The sequence below is a fragment of the Acanthisitta chloris genome, unplaced genomic scaffold, assembly GCF_000695815.1.
Source record: "Acanthisitta chloris isolate BGI_N310 unplaced genomic scaffold, ASM69581v1 scaffold2134, whole genome shotgun sequence".
Taxonomy (NCBI): Eukaryota; Metazoa; Chordata; class Aves; order Passeriformes; family Acanthisittidae; genus Acanthisitta; species Acanthisitta chloris.
Genome location: NW_008668531.1, coordinates 46,006 through 66,663, shown reverse-complemented (window position 1 = coordinate 66,663; position 20,658 = coordinate 46,006). Strand labels below are relative to the sequence as shown.

Sequence of the window (20,658 nt, the reverse complement as noted above, 5' to 3'; positions counted from 1 at the left end):
TTAAGATACATTAGTTATGACTTTAGAAAAAAAGATATGAAGGAGCATAAGAAGAGAGAGGTGAAAGAAGGAAAGAAGATCAGAAGATTGAACTTTTCTTTCCTCTTCTCTTGTCTTACTATTTTTGAAGTCTCATCTGCCTCTCCCTGTCTTTCCTTCTCCCCTACCTTTCTTTGCATTCTCTTGCTCCAGTTATCCTTTTTAGTGATTAAGTCTTCATCCTTCTTTCCTTCTCATGTCTCTTCTGCTTACTTTTGCTCTAATTATCTGGATCTTAGATGCTCTGGGCAGTATAATTGTTAATCTTCCTAGCTGAATAAGATGAAATTAAATAAACAAACCTGTCCAGTGGGATCATACTGAGGTTGAATTGGATGGATTATGATGGGAAATAAATTTGAGTCCTGGGACCTGGGAGTGTTCTTATTTCATTACTGTTATGTTGCCTTCTGTCCATGGCAATATTGAATTGATGAATACCAGTGTCATGTTACTGGTGTTTTGCTACTAGGTTAGGCAACTTAATGTTGTTATAATACCTGATTTTGGGGCTACACATTCATAAGAGATTTGAATAACAAAAAAGTTATTTTAAGAAATTGATTTATCTCATTTCTAATTTTTTTCCCCAAGACATAATTTTGCAGATTGGCAAGGTAGATGCTTCTTGCTGCAAATGTTATTGATTGCTGTTAGGATTTGTGACAGGAATAATTTAAGGAAAGACCTACCCAAACATGGGGAACTAATTTGTGATTTGAAAACAGAATTTGGTGTGGAAATTCTTGGTAAACTTGCCAGAAATTGCTAAAAGATATTCTGACCATAATGACAGGCAAATGACAAAATGGCTTTATAAAAATCAGTGATGCAATCAGTATAGTACTTATACCAATTGTCCATAGTGGGTGCTAGGCTCTAATGGTTCTTTTCCTGGAATAAATTGGTACAGTATATGCTCCTTAAGTTTTTTCTATATGTATTGTGTCATTTTATAGTAGACTTATCATAGGGCTGCATGTGTTTATACAGGGGAAAGATACTAAGTTTGGTGATATAAGTAAGCAGAACTAAAACTAACACAGGGTAGGCTCATATTGCAGTCAAATTGTATGTCTCAGACAACTCTACAAAGAACTGGGTTAATATAGCTACTTTTGATACCTCAGAAGTAAATTTTTGACACATGGACCAGTTCCTCTCCTGTTCCATACTGTTGTTTAAATATCCAAATAAATTCCATAGAACACTATTTGATGACTTTAAAAAATACCTTGTGAGTGTTAGAAATCTGTTTAAGATTAGTTACTGTCTTGAAAATATTAGTAACGAACCGCAAGTTAATACAACTTAACTCTCATAGATTTGTACTTGTTTAGCAAGTTCTTTGTCTTCTTTGTCATAGTTCTTGGCATTCTTGTGGCTAAGAAGTACTTTTATGTACATATCAGAATTTGTAGGACTTTATTTTGCCCATCATTCAGTTAAATTCTATGCTTTTGTAGTATAAGCTGCATTTTCCCCTATTTACTTCCTAGGGGTTTTGGTTTGTTGTGTGGTAGATTTATTTTATGATGGCATCGTGTATATCTGTCATATACACTCAGGGACTAAACCTGTGTAGTAAGTTGGAGTCTCTTGGCTTCCATCCTGTTCACATGATGCCTTCATAATTACATCTTTGTTCGTTCACTTTAATATATTTATCGAACAGTCCATTACTGGTGTTTTAAGGCAAAATCAGTCTAGATCTGTAGGCTTCTAATTCCTTTCCTGTTGAATAATGTTCTGGCTTCCCTATGACTCAGATTTGCTGAAAGCAATTAATTTGCATTTCCCTAAAGTAAAACAAGGTGATTCTTTCACAGGCAAGAAGGTAAGCTTGTAGGGCTGGACAGACAAGTTTTAAAGTGTTAAAACACAGATACTTGTGTATTACTATATCCATCACACAAAAACTGTTAATTGGTGGGAGTGAAGAGCATAATTCTATCCTGGGGAATAAAATTTGAGAAAAATGAGGTAAGCATGTGAAAATATTAATGAAGAACAGATTGATGGGATAAAACTATGGAAAACTGATGACAGGATACTTTTAGGATTAAAGATATCTCTGAGGGCCTAGAACAAAGATGGCTGAGAATTTATATGTTCTTGTTTCTTTTGTTTTATTATCTGAGTAGTGAATTCTAGAAAGTGATAACGGAATAGAAGAAATAAAGCTTAAGATGGTAAATGGGCTTTGGCTTCTAAGCATGTAGAGGACAACTAACCCAGGTGTATTAAACTGCTTAAATTAACTAGTCAAACAGGTATTGTTTAGGATTATTGGAGAGCTCTACAAGCTTGCTTGTGGGAGCTACTTATCTGATTAATGTTATTGCTTTGCCAGTAAATTTATGTGAAAATGCAGTTTTCCTTGGAGTGTCCCTCTCTGGCACAAACTGTTGTTGGATAAAGTCACAAATAGTCCTGGTAGTAGGGTTTAATTCTGCCTTTGTTAGTGGACTGTATTATAAGGTTTATTCGTTGTTGTTGTCTCCTCAGAGTCCTGGAATGAGCAAAGAATTATCCTATTCCAGCTTTGTTATTAAATTGAAAAAGTAGAAGATGAGATCCCTTTGAACAAAGGCTGATTTAAAATTCAGGTCTAATGTATTTGTAGAGAACAGGAAGGTATTTGAGGTGCATCAAGCAAGGATCAGTAGAACACAGCTCTCAGGAGTGTAAAGTTATTTTATGAGCTTTCCTTTCCTTGATGTCCACCTCTCGCCCATACTCTGTTTCTGAAGTATTGTCTGTTATGGTGCATACTGTCCATAAAGTCTCTTGAGAAATAATAGGAAAAAGTACTTAATGCTGACAAAATAAAGACTTGTTATAGCAATGTCGTATAAAATCCTGTTTAATTATACTTGGCCACAGATGGGTTAGATGGAAACAGATTTATTTTTTTTTTTTTTTTACAATTTGGAACTCCACAGTTAGAAGATTTATGGAAGTACTGCTTGAAACATTTGTTTCTTAGAGCATTGTACATAAAATATATTTCCCAGGATAGATTTGCAATGGCAATTCTTAAGATAAATGGGCATGTGTTAATCTTAGTTAATGTGTGAATGTATGACATAAATACTGAGTTGCTTTGCTCTAGTAATGAAAAAAGGAAAGTTCAAAATCTTCCTACCATACAGTTAAGAGACACTTGTACCCTCCATTTGTCCATTTGTCCATTAAAATTCAAGTTCCAAACAATTAGGAGAACAACATTATCCCAAAAGTTAAGTCTTGAACTGGAACTGAGACTTTTGATTTTTTTACTGCTCAGTCTGTAGCCTTTTTTTCTTTCACTTTTACTTTTTAATTCTATCTATTTAGCAGTAAGCTTTTTCAGTATCCTTATAAGGTAGCTGAATGTGTAAATACCACAGTGGAAATAATCTCTGCATCAGACCACTCTTTTGTAATTAATCAGTGATTGGGAGCCTGTGACTTGTAGGCAGATATCTACTTAGCAGCTCATTCCTATGGACAGCACAGCTGTTAATTTTTCCAGTGACTACCCTTAAAATTGCTATTATCTTAATGTTTCTGCAGGTTCAATAACTGTAATACTATAAGGACTCAAAGATTGTATCCAAAATGGAAATATGGCAAGATTCTCAGCAGAAATGTGAACTGCTGTTGCAGTTTCAACACACACAAACTCTAAAATGTTCTACAAAATGAATAAAGATTGGAGAGGCTTTATATAAGTAATAATGGTTGTTGGTTTTTTTTTTTTTTTTTTAGTCAGGTGTATTGAGTCATGAACCCTTGGGCAATTTCTTATTATGTAAAATAGAGCATAATCTTAACAAATATGAAATACTGTGGAATTCCCCCAGAGGCCAAATCTGCTTGTAGCATCCAAAGATATATAGAGTGTACAGGAGACGTGTTCTGTTTCCCTTCTCCAGACTGTCTATGACCACTTTATGCTAATTTTTGAGAGATTAGATCAGGTAATATCTTACTGGTTGCAAAAACAGATCTGATTTCACCAAACTGAGCATATTATGTATACGTGCATGTATATAGAAACTGAATGCCTGTGGATCCGAATCGGGGGCAAAGCCAACAAGGCTGAAATCTTGGTGGGAGTCTGTTACAGATCACTCAATCAGGATGATGAGGGTGATGTTTTATTCTACAGGCAGCTGGCAGATGTATCTAAATCACCAGCCCTTGTTCTTGTGAGTGACTTTAACCTGCTGGATGTCTGCTGGAAATTTAATACAGCAGAGAAGAAGCAGTCCAAGAGGTTCCTTGAGTGCATAGAGGATAATTTTCTATGATTCTATGAAATGGAAGGGCTTGACAACATTGCATGTATGTATACAGTGTCTATATAACTACATCAAGTGGAGTTCCCACATACAAATCTAGTCAGGCAATAGAGAATTTTGGACATGCCAAAGTGACATTACTACTGTGCATGATAGAGTTTTTTTGATAAATAGGATATCAAGCACACTCACTGCATAAAAATTTTAAACTTTTTAAGAGGAAGAGTAAAATGAATTTGATACATTGGAGGCAAGAAACATGTTAAAGCAAAATGTGAAAAAAAAAAAAGTAATTGTTAAAACTTCCTGTTTCAAGTAGAGCACAAAAGCATCTTGAGAACTCTCTGTACTGTATGGAAGAATGGAAGAACCAGTTGTAGCTTTGGAATTATGTCTTGCAGCGAAACAGGGGTTTTAAAGAAATGAGGGGAGAGGTGAAGACAAACAGCAACAAAACTAACTCCCAGCTGCACAGGACAATTTATGCCACCTGAGGAATTTCTCCAAGCTCCTTAAAGTAATGGCAGGCAATCAGAAGCAGCCACGGTACCTTGGTGAAAATTGTTGCCGATTTTGACTCACCCTCATGGTGAACAGGTAAAATGTGTTAGCTTAAACTGCTACACAGTCTCCCTTTACACAGTTACCGCATTGCATATGTTATGTGATTATTTAAGTGGTAATGTAAATTCAAACCCACAAGTTTTTAATACCTTTGTATACCTAAGTATTGTATAACATTTTTGACAAGTTTGTTTGGGATATATGTGGAAACATTAGAAACTGCTGCTAATAGAAAAAAGGTCACACATAAGAATAGCTTGTTAGGTAGAAATAAAATATCTTAAACCTGTCTGTAGAGGCTTGGAAAATTACATGTTAATGCTTTCCTAATTTTACTTTTAACATTTAAATTTTTGATTTCTGACACAGATTATGCTAAGTATTTTAGGTGTGTGAGCAATTTTGTGCCATTTTTACTCTACTTCTTTTAGCTACGTATTTTTATAATAATTGCAAAAATTATTTGCTTTTAAAAGTCTTAGTACATAGGTATATAAGACTATACATAGTATATTCCTATATTAAATAGGTGTGTAAGAGTATACAGTATGTTCATATGACTTATTCAATAATTTTTGAAGACATACTAAAAGTTTAAGTTAAATAAGTAGTGAGTTCAAAGTATACATACTAAAAATTCACAGAACCCAAGAATCATTAAGATTGGAAAAGACCTCCAAGATCATCAAGTCCAACCTTCATTTAAATGCCACTATACCCATTAAAACATATTGTGAAGTGCCACGTCCACTCATATTTTGAACACTTCACCAGGGATGGTGACTCCACCAGTTCCCTGAGGAACCTGTTCCAATGCTTAACCGCTATAATAGTGAAGAAATTTTTCCTTATAGCCTATCTGAACCTCCCCTGGTGCAACTTGAGGCTGTTTCCCCCATCCTGTTGATAGTTGTCTGATAGAAGAGGCTGACCCTCACCTGTCTACAACCTCCTTTCAGGTAGTTGTAGAGGGCAGCGTTGCACTTCTCCAGACATGCTCCATCACAAACCTGTGTCCTTTCTCATTGTGTGGGGCTCAAAACTGAACATGGGATTTGAGGTGTGGCATTTTGGGGAAAAGAGAAATAAGTGTACTACTGTATTTTATAAAATGTGAATTTCAAAGCCAGTAGAAATAGTCTCAAGCTTACAAGCTGTTTTCCTGTTTTCATGTAAAATCAGAAATAATACCTGCTAAATTTCAAATGCATCTGATTTGATTCTTCATTGCTAGTTAGTGCTTAGAGTTAGTGCTCTGGTGAAATATATTGTCAAAAGCATTTCTTCCTTAATTTAATTGAGAGTCATTTCATCATCACTCTAACTGGAAAGGGTTTGAGCTGCAGCCTGTATCAGGTATGGTGACCATCCACAGGAAACGAGAAAAGGGAAATAAGGAACAACAAAGTTACTTGATGAAGGTTTGTATTAGTTTTCAGAGTCAATTGTGATGATGGGATCTGAGGTCTGGACAGGCCTCCTGAAGCATCTCCTCCCTTCTGGTCTCAGGGTGCACTGTTTCTTAAGAGACTGACAGCCTCTCACTTGAACTGTTCCAAGGGAGGTGCCTGGTGCCCAGCCCTGGGGCTGCCCTGGGCTGCCCCATCCCTGGCTGTGGCAATGAGACAAGCCCTGGTAGCCAGAGTCTGCCCTGCTCAGCTGAAGAAGCCATAGGCTCCTGGCTGCAGGGAGCCCTAATCCTCATAGCATCCTGACACCCTGAGTCTTGCTCTCAGAGATGTGCTCTGAGAAGCTTTCAAACTACTGCAGACTTAATTTTCTGAGTGTTGGGGGACAAAGGAGTCAGAAAAATGTTGAGAGTTAGCCGTAGTCATTTTAAAATGTAAAAACAGTGCATTCTTTTTCTCCAAATGTTTTTAAGTACATACAGGACTTACCTGCAGCTCCTCTCAAGTCCTGGAGTCCATTTTTGCCCTGTACTTATTTCTTCTTTTGAAAGTTTATCCCACTAGCAAGCAAGAATTAAGTTTTCCCAACTCCCTGTCCTCTGCCATATATCTTTCATTTGAACATATGCTGAGGGAAGTGGGATTTGGTGGACATTTTTTAATTAATGTGGACCAAAGATGTGTTGGCACATGCAGTCAATATTGTTTTTTTATCACAAAGAAGTCCTTGTCTACGTAAGTATCATTTAATACATAGCAATAGGTAAAATGGATCTTTCTTGTTCCTTGCATCGCTGAGCCCCAGCAGGGAGGATGAGTGGAAGAGGCAGCACCTGCACTAGGTGTCAGGAGGAAGTTTTCCACTGCAACAGGAGCTGCCTCTTCCTCGCCTGCCTCTTCCACCTCCTCCATTCCCTCTTGCAGAAGTCACTTGCCACTGCATTTATTTAGGTAGCATCTTGAGATTTTGTCTGGGCTTCTAAAAAGCTTTCTTCCTAATTGTTTGTCACAAAATTCAATGGGACTGATTTGCTGGAGGTTGTAGTAGAATTCTTCAGATTATGGAGTTTTACCCATACCATTGGTAGCAGCTAGTGAGGGAAGGTCACCTTTAGACCACTGGACAATGATTGCGTTCTGAGCCTGAGCACTCTTTTCAAGACCACAATAGGTTTTAAATTCTCACTGCAAAAACTAAAATTGAGTAATTATCCCATTCAAGGTTTTAAATGTTGGTTTCTCTTGTGAAATTTACATCAAGTGACCACTTATAAGTCAAGAACCAAAACCAAGACACAACCTTTATTAAAAGAGCTTTGCTAGTCAGCCCGCAGCCATATGTATGAGAAGCACTGGACATGTAAGCTGCTGCCTTCTGCTAGTTCAATAGCAGCCATCAGTCATCTCTTACCAACACATACTGCAAGGCTGAGTCATGGTAGATAAACTGTCTCTCTACTGAAACAACCTTTTTTCTTGAAAGGTAAGCAATGTTTGCTCTTTGAGGCTGCATACAGGTTTGTTGGCAGGCTTGGCCTTTTTCACATACTGGTGTTTCTAGACTAGTAAAGCTTTAACGTAAGCATAGCTATAGCTTGAGTAAAAACATTATCCAATTCTGTGAATGAAATGAATTATGAAAAAGTAAAAAAAAAAAAAGAAAAAGCCCCAAACCTATCTCTATTAGTTTATATATACACACATATTACTGTATGATATTATGTGTATATTGCATCCACAAAAGAAAGAAAATTCCATAGAAGAACAAGAACCTGTATAAAAATTTCCATATTAACTGATTCCTGGATTTCTCTAAATGCTTCTCTTGGGATTATCTGTCAAACAGGGCCTTCAAGTTTGGGCTAGGCTTTGTTGGCGTGCAGAAAATTGTGTACAGAAGATTGGATGTTTTGTTTTTCTCAGTCATAATAAGATGTATAGGCAAGCTCTGTGGAGTTTTTATATATAAATTCTAAACTTTACCATGGTAAGATTTTGTATACCTGTGCCATTTTTCATATACTATTAAGTTTACAAAAGAGCTATAGATGTAGAAAGTGGTTATCAATCTATTTTTTATTTTAGGTGTTAAAATTAGTTATGGTCCAATAATATGCAGGTTGTTATGAATTTTTATTGAGAATTATAAGGGAATTACTCATAATCCAGTCATTGTTTTCTAGTGTTTATTTCTCTTTAAATGGAAAAACAGTTCTGTGGTTCATAGCACATGATTTATCCTGAGTTATATCTATGTTTTGTTATAAGATTTTTTATTTAAAAGAAAAAAATCCTTTTCAGGGTTTTTGCTAGAAAGATGGAGAGAAAACGTAGATAAAGTGTGTGATCCCAGCAAACTTTCATTCTGTTTTGTGGTTTCTGATTAAGGGAGAAATGGTATACCAAATTCTAGTCTCAACTGAGTGCTCAATTTTTTCTTCCTAAAGTTGAGTCATTTTAAAAAATGAATAATAATTTTTGATGTGGGCTAAACCTCTAGCAGTTTTGAACTCAGTGTGTAAATCTGCTTCAGTTATAAAAAGTATCTTTGCTAGGGCTGAAAGATAGGAAAAAATTCAGACACTGGTACTTTTGCTGTTGTATATGCAGGTTTCTTATTTCTAGTGTCATTATTTTAAAAAGTTTTGCCTTTATTCTAAAGCAGTGCAACTTTAGTCCATCTCTCATCTATACATCTAGTGTTTTGGTGTCTGCAGCAGTGTGTGGAGTCCAGCTACTTCTCTCCCATGCACTAGTAATAGATTTTCAGTTAGCAGTCTTCCATATCATACATAGCCTATTTATTCTGCCCTAAACTAACTGGAGCATGACATAAGAAAAAACATGTCACCTCATCCATGAAAAACTGATTCCTGGGCCACAGTTTTCAAAATTGTGAAAACAATTAAAAGGGAATTTTTTCATGAAACAAACTTTATATTTAAAGCTACATGAAATTTGTACTCTGCCAGTTATGACTTTGACAGATAACATGGGATTTAAGCACTGGTGTGACAGGCTGTGTACTATATATACACATTTGGAAATTGTCTCTCTTGAGGAGAGCTTGGAATGCAAAGACTTAGACAAAAAAGGAATTTGTCCTTGATCTAAAAAACAGGTAGGAGTAATCCAATGGAGTTTAAGACCATATTTGTGTTTTAACATGAGTGGTGCTTATGAATTTACTGACATTACTTCAGAATGCTAAGTTGCTGAGTTCTGCAGAACTTCTGTACATGTAGGTAATAGTGAGAACACAGATTCTGGTTTGATGCTTGTGTTGACACCACCATTTTCCTGTGAGTATATAGATGATTTGGATCATCTCATATGTATACTCACATACGTATATAATAATTCCATTACAGATGATTCCATCTGTAATAGAATTCATTGCATATTTCCTATTTAGAAAACTTAGGAGAAAAAAAGCACCAACAACTTAGGAAAAATTTCTAGTTAATTTGGAAAGCTTATACTTAATTTCTTTTATAAAATAGAATTGTTAACATTTTAGCGGAGTTTCTCTTTTTGATTGCATAGAGTTTTCAAAGACACTGTCTCTTGTATTTTTTTCTTTATTTTTTTCCCTTTTGTAATGTGATCCCCAAACAAGAGTGAAACTTCAAAATTATCCTATTCTTTATATCCCGTTAAGTCAACTTATTAAAGATAGTTTGCCAACTAGAGGCCGAGGCTGAGGAAGGAGGATTTATATTTCTGAGGATTGTCCGCATTGTTGAAGAATATGTATGCAGAAGACTGTGAGTTGGCGTTTGGCTTAAAATATCGATATGTCATTTGGAGCATTTTGAAAGATCTCTATTCATGTTAGCTTGGATACTGTCACATAAACTGAAAAAATGATTGAATGACTGTGAGCAAAAGATTGTGAGAAATTATTCTGCCTTGGCTGTAATACTTTAAATAATTGCAATTCCGGTCCAGAATGTGTAAATCTCTTGAAAAGTTTTGCTGGGCACCTAAAGCAGAATCTACATCTACAGGCCTTTTTTTTTTTTTCTTGACAGTTATTTCAAATGTGAAACCAGCTCTGCTTTTTGGATGTGACTGTTTTATGCTCATGCATGAAAAAATGTGAATAGTCATGTTGTTGCTGCAATAGAGCATATCTTAATGATACATAACCAAGAAAAGTATGAAAAAAGTGGGAAGCAAGGATTTAATGTTTCAATAAGTAGCATAACACAGGTTTTGCTTTTTAGTTACAGTTGCATAGGCACAATATTGAGTTAAGTATGAATAGACAATCTGGTGAAATATGAAATGAAAGAAGCATGGTCATTGCTGGAAGAAAATCTCAAGAGACTGTTTTAAAACCACTCGAAAGTGGCCCATTTCTATTTTATTTATGGGGTTTTTATTTGTATAATAAAATGTGTGTGGGGAGACCTTGCTGTATTCTGTTTGATGTGTTTAACCTTTTTGCACCAAAATCCTTTTTTTAGGATGACATTCAATCACCTCTGTTATACATCTGCTCATCTCACACTGCTGCTTTCATAGTTGTTGACTTCATTATCATAAGATGCAATGATTTTTATATACAACTGTGTGGGTAACTACCAAAAAAACAAATTAAAAGAATAGAAACCAAATAAAAATATACTTTTGTGAGTCATCAGTTTAGCTTGTCCTAAACAGTGTCTAACCCATGCACTTCTAATTACAGCTCTTAAATTTATTGCTTAACATATTGATTTATTCTTTTGCTGTTTTGTCCAGGGTTTTGTCTTTTTCTTCATATAAACTTGTAATTTTTGCTGTATTTCAAATGACACAGCAATAAGACTATTGATGACTTTATCAAGTAAATATTTGCTGTGACTGTCCATGAAACCAGCTAAACTCCATTGCTTACAGTTGACAATAACACTGAAATACATCCAATTAGTGAAAATAAACCCTTTTATTGAGGCCCCACATAGTCTTGGGTGTTTTTATTTAAGACAATTTCATAAATTACAAACATTGGGAAAAGCCATTCTTATTACTGTCTAAACTGTGTATGAGAGTTGGAGGGAAACAACTCCAGCACCTCTTTAAACTGATTTTTAATGTTTTGTCGTGTTTATAGCTGCTACATAGCTACCTTTCAAATCCTTTGCTGCTACATTTTCTCCTTCCCAGTCACATAATTTACTAAATTTACTTTTTAGACTCAGGTTTAAGATGCTGAATTTTTTTAATGTATAAGAAATATTACAGTGCTGTATTTTGTTGATATAATTAGCAAAATCAGCTGGACTAGGTCCTAATGTTTGTAATTTTAAGTGACAAACTAATTGCTTATGTAATAGTTGTGTTCTTGGTTCACTCTTTGCTTTTTGCTTTTTCTTCCAGATTTTGTTATAGAAATAAAGGTGCAGACATTAAGTTTACCTGTTCTCTTCTTCATTGCATCTGCTACTCATTACTAGTTCATAGTTTACTTCAGTGTTGTGGCTATTACACACATTTGACCATTGTGCACTCAGCTACTGTGTTTCAAAGAAAAAAATTTGAGTTACAATTATTTTTGTTGTATTGCTAAGATATTTATAGTGGAAAAGATGGTGAATTCTAAGTAAATATGAGCTTAAGGTTTTCATGTAGTGATTACTTACTGAAATACCTGTTTTGTTATTCTGCACGTAGGCAGTTGAAAACAAATTGAAAAGATTATATCTACATGTGTATAAGCTGCAGGGATTTGCACAATTCTCTTAGAAAAAAGTTATCAAAAATCACTGTAGCTGACAGTTGTTGGAATATATTAGAGGTTTGCAAAACTTGAGATTTCAAGAGCAGCATTTGTTTTCTGTGACGTGACTGCAGAAGTTTTTTTCTGCAAGATTCCCCTTTATCTTGATCTTGTCTGGCTCCTGACAGTTCTACTCACTGGCAACTCTGCCAGAGAAGATTTAGTAGCGCTGGTGGGAATGACTGTGTTTTGTAGTTGACTCAGGTTTCAAGGACAAGAAAAGTGACTTGAAATAGTCCTCCAAACAACTCTTTTAGAAATATGCTACTTAACAATAGTTAAGGATTGGGTCAAAGAGTGTTTGTTTCCAAGCATTTTGTGTTTCCCTGCTGTTTTATTACAGCATTTGGTGAGATGGTATAATATGTTCTCATTTTCTTTGTGCCCACACCTCTAATACAGCTAAAGAAAATTACTAATGTGCATTGAGAGATGTTATTAGCAGTTTTGATTGTTGTTTGTTTAATTACAGTTCTTTTCATGTGTCAGTTTTCTGTATTTTCATTTTCTCTCTCTTTATTCTTCGTCCAGATTCCACCAAGAAAATCAAGGATGTCTTAGAAGAATTCCATGGCAGTGGTGTGTTAGCAAGATATAATCCCGAAGGGGTAATTCTTCTTCTTTCTTAATGATCAGACATGGTGGGGAAATGTTGAAAATATTGCAGCCCATCTAAATATTTGAAATGGAATAAGATTGTTTATAAATCATCTGTTTAGGGTATTTGGCACTGTTTGGAAAACAAAAACATGAGTATTTTGAAGAACTAAAAATGTATAAATATCACATTAGACAGACCTGCTTAATAATTCATGTAAACTAAATTTTTTTTCCCAAAGATTTAAACACACAGACTGTTGTGGTTTAACCCCAACTGGCAATTAAGCTCCATACAGCCAGTTGCTCACACCTCTCTCCCCAGAGGGGTCATGGGGAGTATCAAAAGGGTAAAAAGAAAAATTGTGGCTTGAGATATAGATGATATAATAGATAAAGCAAAAGTGTGCACACAAGCAAAGCAAGAAATTCATTCACCACTTCCCATGGGCAAGCAGGTGTTTAGCCCTCTGCAGGAAAGCAGTGCTTTCACATGTAATGGTTACTTGGGAAGACAAGCACCATCACCCTAGGCATCCCCCACTTCCTTCTTCTTTCCTCAGCTTTATATACTGACCAGGATGCCATATGGTATGGAATATCCCTTTGGTCAGTTGGGGTCAGCTGTCCCAGCTGTTCCCTCTCTCCACTTCTCATGTACCCCCAGCCCCCTTGCTGGTGGGTTGGGGTAAGAAGCAAAAAAGGCCTTGATGCTGTGTAAGCTCTGCTCATCAATAACTAAAACTTCTCTGTATTATCAAGACTGCTACCAGCACAAATCCAAAGCATAGCCCCATACAAGCTACTGTGCAGGAAATTAACTCTGCCCCAGCCAAAATCAGCACACAGACACATACACGCACAAAAAAACCTCAAACAAAACAACTCTGCAGCCTTTATGGTAAGATTAACATGCTTGTTAATTCTTTTTGAAGATTGGAAATGTTAAGCATAATTTCAAAAATTAGAAAAGCAAAATCCCTTCAGTTAAGGTCTCTTTTTAAATTCTGTTTCTCTTGTGTTGTTTTTGATAGTGGGATTTTCTGGTGTTACGAAACAAAGAATTCAGCTGAAAAAAGTGTGTGCATGTGTGCATTGTCACTACAGATTCACCACTAGACAAATTATTCTGGTTTGGCTGGTAGAAAAAGCCAGATTGTTTTCTTTTCTTATCCTCAATTGAGAATTGTATCTGCTTAGCACATCCTAATAGTGTGATTCAGAATGTAGCTAAATAAAAACCTGTTTCAGTAATGTTTCTAACTGCACTCGCATTATATGAAATTAAGGATTGAAAAATGTGCTAACCATTATGAAAATTACTTGATCTTACATTTCAGGAGTATTATTGGCAACTTAAGTTAGCTGTAACTCCTTAAGTATTGAAAAATTGTCACTTTGAACTTAGCGAAGCATAATGTTGGTAATTTTACTCATATTTAAAAGAAAAAAATTCTAATTAAGTAAAATAGTGTAAGTTGATCCTGTACACAAACAACTTAAATTTCCAGGTTTTTAATTAAATAAAACCATGGAATATAAAAAGATGGAAGTGCTGTGATCATTTGCTTTATTCTCCAATGTAACATAGGCTGTAGGACCTCCCTTAGTTTTTTTTTTTGCTAGAATGTAGACACATTCTTAGGTTTGTGGTATTTTTCTTTTTTTGTTAGAAAAATGTGAGCTATTGATTTACAAACTCGGTGCTTGCTCTTTTTTGTTTTAACTTCTGCAGTTTGTGCTTTTAGTGTATGTGATAAAATGTTCTTAATATATTATTCATGTTTTTCCTTCAAATTCTTCACTTATTTTCAGTAATCATACAATGTTTTCAGTGTTGTGAGGTGTAAACTGTTAAAGTAAAAAATAACTCTGTGTTTTATGCGCACTTAAATAAGCATAAAACCTGCATGCATTACCTACATGTTGCCATGTAGGTAATGTTACCAAATCATCAATTGCATATAAATATCATTTTTTTAGATGATGAGATTAGTCTCTTTTAGCAAAGTCATTCCTCATATTTGGTGGTACATGGATGTTAACAAAATGTGATCATTATGGGCACCCTGGACAGCTGCTCTGACTGAAGCCAGATGAAATGGCAAAACCTGTGCAAAGCTCAAATTAGTAAACACAGTTGGTCCTGAGATGAGTCTGTGACTCTGCATGGTGTCTCCCAGTTTTTCTTTTCACAGCTTTTCATTTGCAGAATCCTACCAGCATATTGAAACATCCAGAGATTATTGAGCAGCAGAGCACCCAAGCTGTTGAGCAGGATAGGAGGAGGGAAGGGGAGAAAGGTATTGCAAGCCAGACAACCTGTGGTGACTTCAATGTCTTTCAGCAGAGATTAAGCTATTCACTACTGCTTGGTCAATGCTGGACCTAGGCTAACCCTGACAGCTTTTGTACCTTGCTGCTTAGCACTTAGACTAAAGGGAATGCAGCATAAGGAAAACATAGCTAGCAACAAAGCTACTTTGGATCTTGTAGGATTTGTTAGCTCAAGATTCTTGCCATAAGCTGCTGAACTGGAAGCCAAGTGACTGAAACATCCTCTGCCACCGTATGAATATTCGAAATCAGAGAGAACTGCCTTTGTGCAGATGTGACTATATGAATGCTTTCAACCTGCTGTGTGGATAAACTCTTGGCAGAATGATTTTCAAGCTGCTTTGATGTGATTGGATAAGGAATCCATGGGTTGGACATAAATAATTATTATTTGTAAATGAGATGACAAAAATTGTATGATCCAGCTGACAACAGTCACAGGGCAGCTATTTGCTTCCACATGTTATAGACAGCTCCAATGTTTTGTTGTTATTTTATAGAGGATGCCATCATGCTTCCATTTGAGCTCTGTTTCCTAGATCATTATCTTAAATGCACTCCAAGAAGTTTTTTTAAGTCTGGTTCCACAAAAAGATGGTGCAGTTTTTTTACCGATAATCATGGTATATAGAGTTATGGCAAATTTAACAGATTGATATATTTATGTACCTAAGGAAAAGCCTTTGGAACTTTCTGATTCAAGCTTCTCTCTGCTTAAAGGGTTCAGGAATTTATTCCACTTTATTACTTCTGTATTGCAGTGTTTTATCACAAGCTGATCTAATGGGACACAAATAGCAAAACAAAAGCTCTTGGTATTCGCAGCTTGTTACCTGAAGTAATCTGGTTTTTGAGTGGATTTTGGACGTAGGGGAAATGATGTATCTAATTATCAGGTTATCCACTAAGGAGTTTATTTATGGAGCTTTTGCTCTCTGCTTTCAATGGAAGGGAGCTGACTAAAATTTCCATGACTGCTTCTGAACCTCTGCCCTCTCACCTTTTCTAAGTCAGTATCGAAAAATGTAATTAAGAATGGCTTTTTTACCTGATATAGGACATATAGGTAGGTTAAGATCAGCCTCTTTGAAAGCTGTGATTTATAAATATTATTTCCATCATTTGGGATTTATTTATATTAATTAATTTCAGACATTTCACTTTGAAGGGAGCATTGAATAGCTTAGAATGGATTAGGAAAGCAAATAGAGCTAAAAACGGTTATCTAAATGGGCACTAAGTACACAATATTGTGTGCTTTGTAGTCCTAGTGTTGTCATTCTTTTTGAGTGCATCATAATTTTTTGTTTACCATGGATGCCCTCTTGGCCACCTGGGCACACTGCTGACTCATGTTCGTGGCTGTTGATCAGCACCCCCTTGTCCTTTTCCACTATGCAGCTTTCCAGCCACTCTGTCCCAAGCCTGTAGCACTGCCTGGAGTTGTTGCCCTGGCACTTGGCCTTGTTGAACCTCATGCTATTGGCCTTGGCCCATTGATCCACTCTGTTCAGATCCCTCTGCAGACTGTTCCTATCCTTCACCAGATCAACATTTCTGCCTAACTGGGTGTCATCTTCAGGGTGACTGAGAGTGCACTTGATCCCCTCATCCAGATCATTGGCAAAGATATTAAACAGGACTGGCCCCAACACTGAATCCTGGGAACACCACTCATGACCAGATGTCAACTGGATATAACTCCATTAACAACCACTCTCTGGGACCAGCCATCTGGCCAGTTTATTACCCAGCAAAGAGTGTACCTGTCCAAGCCATGAGCAGACAGTTTCTGCAGGGCAATGCAGTGTCAAAGGCTGTACTAAAGACCTCAGAGTTCTTTTCCAACATTAATGATTCTGTGAAAGTCCAGGTAGACAACGTACTCAGCATTTCCCTCATCCACTAAGTGGGTCACTTTGTCATGGAAGGAGATAAGGCTGGTCAAGCAGGACCTGCCTTTCCTAAACCCATACTGGCTATGCCTGATGCCCTGGTTCTCCAGTATATGCCATATGATGGCACTCAAGATGATCTGCTCCACGACCTCGCCTGACACCAAGATCAGGATGACAGGTCTGTAGTTACCTAGATCCTCCTTCCAGCCTTCCAGCACATTTGCTAACCTCCACTCAATTGGGACCTCCCTGGTTAGCCAGGACTGCTGGTAAATGATGTAAAGTGGCTTGGTAAGCACTTCTACCAGCTCCCTCAGTGTCCTTGGGTGGATGCCATCTGACTCCATAGACTCATATATGCCTTAAGTAGTGTTGACAACCATTTCCCCTTGGATTATGAAGGCTTCATTCTGTTCCCCGTCCTTGTCGTCCAGCTCAGGTGCCTGGCTACCCTGATCTTTCTATTAAAGAATGAGGCAGAGAAGGCATTAAGTACCTATGCCTTTTCCATATCCTTTGTCAATATGTTTCCCCCTGCAGCCAATAAAGGATGGAGATTTTCCTTAGCCCTCTTTTCATTGTTAACGCCTTGGATTATGAAGGCTTCATTCTGTTCCCCGTCCTTGTCGTCCAGCTCAGGTGCCTGGCTACCCTGATCTTTCTATTAAAGAATGAGGCAGAGAAGGCATTAAGTACCTATGCCTTTTCCATATCCTTTGTCAATATGTTTCCCCCTGCAGCCAATAAAGGATGGAGATTTTCCTTAGCCCTCTTTTCATTGTTAACGATCATATGGATGCCATCTGACTCCATAGACTCATATATGCCTTAAGTAGTGTTGACAACCATTTCCCCTTGGATTATGAAGGCTTCATTCTGTTCCCCGTCCTTGTCGTCCAGCTCAGGTGCCTGGCTACCCTGATCTTTCTATTAAAGAATGAGGCAGAGAAGGCATTAAGTACCTATGCCTTTTCCATATCCTTTGTCAATATGTTTCCCCCTGCAGCCAATAAAGGATGGAGATTTTCCTTAGCCCTCTTTTCATTGTTAACGCATTTATCATAGAATCATAGAATGGCTTGGTTTGGAAAGTACCTTAAATATCACCTAGTTGTAAACTCCCACCATGAGCACAGATGCCACCTTCTAGATCAGGTTACTCAGGACCCCATCCAACCTGTCCTAAAACACTTCCTGGGCAACCTGTTCCAGTGACTCACTACCCTCTGAGTAAAATGTTTATTCATAATATCTAATCTAAATCTCTCCTGTTTTAGTTTAAAATTGTTCCCTCTTCTCCTATCAGTATTTGCTCATGTAAAAATTCCCTCTCCCTCTTTTACATAAGCCCATTTTAGGTACTGAAAGGCCACAATAATGCCTCCCTTGAGCGTTCTCCTGGCTGAACGACCCCAGCTTGCTCAGTCTGTCTTTGTAGGAGAGGTGCTCCATTCCTCTGACCATCTTTGTTGCCCTCCTCCGTAGGAGAGGTGCTCCATTCCTCTGACCCATCTTTGTTGCCCTCCTCTGGGCCTGCTCTAACAGGTCCATTTCTTTCCCGTCCTGAGAGCTGGATGCAGCACTCCAGGTGAGTCTCGGAAGGGCAGAGTTGAGTGGCAGAATCACATGCCTCAGTCTACTGGCCACAACTCTATGGATGCAGTCCAGGAGGCAGTAGGCCTTCAGGGCTGCACATGCATACTCTTGGCTCATGTCCAGCTTTCTACCCACCAGAACTTTCATGTCCTTCTCCACAGGGCTGCTCTCAATTAGCTCTTCTCCCAGTTTATATTCATGTTTGGGATTGTCCTAACCCAGAGCTAATACCTTACACTTGGACTTATTGAAACTCAATAGGTTGTTGTGGGCCAGTTCTCAAGCTTCTCCAGGTCTCCCTGAATGGCATCTCTTTTTCAACCTTCTTCTCCCTTCTCCTCTGTTTCCCTCCTGTCCGCTTCCTTCCCCTCCAATGTAGCATTGTAGTCACTTCTGATAAGTTGTTTCATTAGCAACTATTAGTAACAATTTTTTTTTTGTAAGTACATAGGGATAAAAGGCAAACATATTTACTTTTTGCTTGGTTATCTGTCATTGCATGTCTAAAAATAAATTGCTTGCACTCTCTAATCAAGACTGGAATGTTAACTTTGAGCCATTTTCTCGACGTGTACTAATGCAAGAAAATGGGATATTCTATCTAATGTCTTAAACCTGTTCATCTAAATCACTAACCTTTCACCAAAAATATTTCTATTATAATGACAGAGCTTGAGTGTTATGACACTGCACTAATGTACATGTGTTCTTTCTTTCCTTGCATGCATTACAGAAACAAGATATACTTAATCAAGTAAGTAATTTTAATTTGATTTTTTCTTTTGTTCTACATAAGTGAAGTATCTTTTATTTTGTAGGCTTGTAGTGAGATGCATTTGTCAATAAACACTGCATGTGACTATTCTATCAGAAAACAGACAAATGTTTAAGCTGAATGCAGAATGCATTCCTTTTCTGTTGGCAGACTTTTTTGCTGGATGAATTTCACTTTTGTCCTTTATCGTACATAATTTTGCATTCATTAATTGAGTGGAATACGAGAAATAAGTTAAGAGCAAGTAATTAACTTGTTCCATACTTGTCACAGAAATTTCTGCTTACTGTGAGATTCATAATGATTTGTATTATTCTGAAATGACAAGAATGCATCTTGGGGAAAAAAAAGTATTACGTATTGTTTCTATAACCATATAATACCATTTATATGTAGCAGGCTTAAAATTGCAGATTTTATAATTTGAATAAGGCTTATAGTGTGCTTTAAGCCATTGTAGCTTTGCAGCAATTGCAAGAGAAATGGTTAAAGAGCTGATCATCAACCCAAGAGTCTACTCCTGAGAAGCTTCAGTAGCCTAAAACCAGGTATAAAAATACAATGGGGGAAAAAGAAAAGGCAGGGAAGAAGGACTAATCAAATGAACTAGTTTTTTTAAATGACCTAGTTATTCTTTCTTTGTAGCACAGAGGTGTTAAAAAGCCTCTGCTCTGCTGTTCTTGGAAGAGGCAGCTGGAACATGAGAACAATAAAAAAGTCAAGAGTAAAAGGATTAGTTTCATAGGAACCACTCACTTTCTGGGGTCAGAGGCCAGTTGAGCTTTGGAGGTGTTTTACTAAGAGCAGTACTTCTTGTTCACAAACGGGCTCAGTTTTCTTCAGATGACCAACATGATGTTTTTTTTCAGTAATCTAACAAACAGAGTGACTGCAGTGAGTCCTGAAAGAGAAGGTTTTCAGGTTAAAGCAGAGGGTCTATGACCAGTCTTGCGACTAATCTCATCAGTTTTTAGCTAATAACCTTGTCAAATGAGTAGATACATACTAATAGAATCAATGCACTAAAGTAAATCTGGGAATTGTTGCTAAAATTGAGAAAATTCTGAAGATTATACTGGAAAATCTTGATGATGTTATAGTAAATGGAATGAAATGCAGTCGTGCAGAGTACAGTGTGGTGTACCCTGGCATGAGTGGCATTGTTAAATAAATTGCTGTGTATGTGGTTATTCACAAGATGATTGCAAAGCATCATTGTGGTTTGGTCATGAAGAGGAGAAATATGTTACTGGGATGTTGTAATAGCATTCCTGTAGCCATGGTGGTCTGAGAAGAAGACAAGACTTGCAAAAAAAAGGTAGTGTCTTAGGCCCATTGATATTAGTAGAAAGCTAGTTGAAATGTCAAGCACACAGAAATATGGATC

General features: G+C 36.9%; 1 protein-coding gene across 1 annotated transcript in view; it reads left to right on the top strand.

Moving 5' to 3' along the window:
* LOC103800532 (diacylglycerol kinase beta-like) overlaps positions 1–20,658 on the top strand; it is a gene marked incomplete at its 3' end in the record, with an annotated part of 80,112 nt that overhangs the window by 18,414 nt on the left and 41,040 nt on the right. The window contains exons 2-3 of the mRNA XM_009072912.1: positions 12,600–12,676; positions 19,230–19,250. Of these exons, the coding sequence (XP_009071160.1) occupies positions 12,600–12,676; positions 19,230–19,250 (98 nt within the window). The remainder of the gene's footprint in view (positions 1–12,599; positions 12,677–19,229; positions 19,251–20,658) is intronic.